General features: G+C 68.9%; 1 protein-coding gene across 1 annotated transcript in view; it reads right to left on the reverse strand.

Annotated features, from left to right (window-relative positions):
• ASMTL (acetylserotonin O-methyltransferase like) overlaps nucleotides 1-2,211 on the reverse strand; it is a 12,527-nt gene that overhangs the window by 3,821 nt on the left and 6,495 nt on the right. The window contains exons 3-4 of the mRNA XM_045295965.1: nucleotides 818-1,118; nucleotides 345-507 (exon numbers count right to left, since the gene is read on the reverse strand). Of these exons, the coding sequence (XP_045151900.1) occupies nucleotides 345-507; nucleotides 818-1,118 (464 nt within the window). The remainder of the gene's footprint in view (nucleotides 1-344; nucleotides 508-817; nucleotides 1,119-2,211) is intronic.

Here is a 2,211-nt window from a genome sequence, read left to right on the forward strand (position 1 = left end):
GCTGTGAGTCGGCGTCCACTCGATGGCAGTGTGTTTGTCTGTCTGTCTATCTATCTGCATATGTACCTGTCCATTAGCTCCTCGGGAGAAAGACCAGACTGTCTGCTCCCGTGAAGACTGACCGCCTGGGAGACGCCCAGGGGCAGCTCCGCCCTGTCCTGCAGGGTCCTAATCCACGAGATGACTTGGTTGTTTCCATATCTCTGTCCTTCTCATTCCTGTCCACCCCATGCCTCCCAGAGACCTGTTTCTCAGGTGCCTCTGGGACCAACGTGTAAGGCAGACCTCTCCCACAGCACGCCCCCCAGCCCACCCGCCTTCTCCGGGCGTCCGCCCCCTCTCACCCTCCTCCCGCCTTTCCAGCAGCCCCAGGTCTGCACAGGCGGCCAGCAGCCACTCCGTCCCAGACAGCGATGCCTCGATCCTGCCGGCCACCTCTGCTGCCGAGAGCAGGGCCCCGTCCTTCAGCACGTCGAACACGGCCAGCCTGCAGGCTGTGAACAGCACCTGCAGGGCAGGACAGGGGCGGGGGTCACCAGGTGCACCAGAACTCACCTGAGGCCACTGGAGGGCCTGGCCAGCCCACCGCGTCCCCAGACACCGGGGGTGGGGGTGTCAGGGAGGAACAGTGTCCTACGGGGGTCCTCGGGGGCTGGTTTCTCCAAGACAGACCACCAGCCTGGGTGGGCACCTCCCCCCAGCCCCTCGCTCCCCGCCCGCGGGCTGCCAGGCCTTTCTTCCGCAGCCCCTTGGGGGAACTGTCCCCCACGCCCGCGCGTGGCCGGCCCTCCCGCCTGCCCCTCCGAGCTGGGAGTACCTGAGACCCCTGGAAGCCGTCCATGAGGCCCAGCAGCTCCCAGGGGACGGGGGGCGGCGCATCCACGGCCCCATTGCAGGCGGGCCCCGGCCGGCTGTCCTGGTCCCCGGAGGCGTCCAAGGGGTCCGCGGGCAGGTGGGGGTCGCGCTGGCCGCCCTGCCGCGCCTCCGGGCAGTAGAGGCGGGACAGCTGCTTGCAGAAGCGGTTCAGCGGGAAGCCCACGACGTTGAGGAAGTCCCCGTGGACCCTTTCCACCAGCATGCCGCCCAAGGCCTGGATGCCGTAGCCGCCCGCCTTGTCCCTGGGGGAGGGGCGGCGTCAGCACGGGGTGCGGGGGCGCCCCCCACCCCCACTCTCTCCCTGGCTGAAACAGGACGCCGGCCCGGGGCCCGGGCTGGCAGGCCGGGTTCCGAGTCCGCGCAGAGGAGCCGCGGAAGAAGGGCCTGGCCATCGTTGCTGGACACCCGGTCCCGGGAAGAGAGCGCCGTGGGGGCGCCGGGGTTGGGCTGCATGGACCTGGTTTGGGTTTTTTTTTGCCGTGAACGGCTATTAAATCGTGCAAACCAAAAGTCCCCCCAAATGCCATCGAGTGGACACTCACGGCGACCCTGCAGGGCAGGGCTGAGCTGCCCCTGGGGGTCTCCCGGGCTGTCGGTCTGCGCGGGAGCAGACGGCCTCGTCTTTCTCCCCCAGAGTGGCTGGTGGATTCGAACGGCTGACCTGTGGTCACTCGCTCACGGCCAACCAACTGTGTCCACCCAGGGGTGCAGGGAGGGAGTGGCTCTTGGAGAACTGGGGCGTTGGCTCAGGGCGGGGCCAGGGGCTTGGAATGGCCACGCCCCACGAGGGCGGGGCAACCTTCCAACTCCAGGGCCGGCCACGCCCTTTCTGGACAGGATAGGCCCCCCAGGCACTTGCTGACCGCTCCCTCTGTGGGCGGGGCATCATGCGGGGCCCTCATTGGCCATTCCCTGTGGGGGCGGGACTACCTCCCTTGGTCCTTGCATGGGAGTGGCACCATCCAGGTCCCTCATTGGTCACACCCCACGGTGACGGGGCTGCCTCCAGTTGGGCCCGTTCTGGCCACGCCCAATGGGGGGCGGAACCGCCTCCCTGGGTCCTCCAGTTGGGGCCACGCCCTCTGTGGGCGGGGCCGCCTCCCTGGGACCTCCAGTTGGACCCCGATCTGGCCACGCCCAATGGGGGGCGCAACTGCCTCCCTTCGAGGCCCTGTTGTGGCCACGCCCTCTGCGGGCGGGGCCGCCTCCCTGGGACCTCCAGTCGGGCTGTCTGGCCACGCCCTCTGTGGGCGGGGCTGCCTCCCTAGGACCTCCTATCGAGCCCTGTCTGGCCACACCCTCTGTGGGCGGGGCTGCCTCCCTGGGACCTCCAGT

This window comes from Echinops telfairi, unplaced genomic scaffold (genome assembly GCF_000313985.2).
Source record: "Echinops telfairi isolate 266 unplaced genomic scaffold, ASM31398v2 ScPeMD7_6336;HRSCAF=7252, whole genome shotgun sequence".
Taxonomy (NCBI): Eukaryota; Metazoa; Chordata; class Mammalia; order Afrosoricida; family Tenrecidae; genus Echinops; species Echinops telfairi.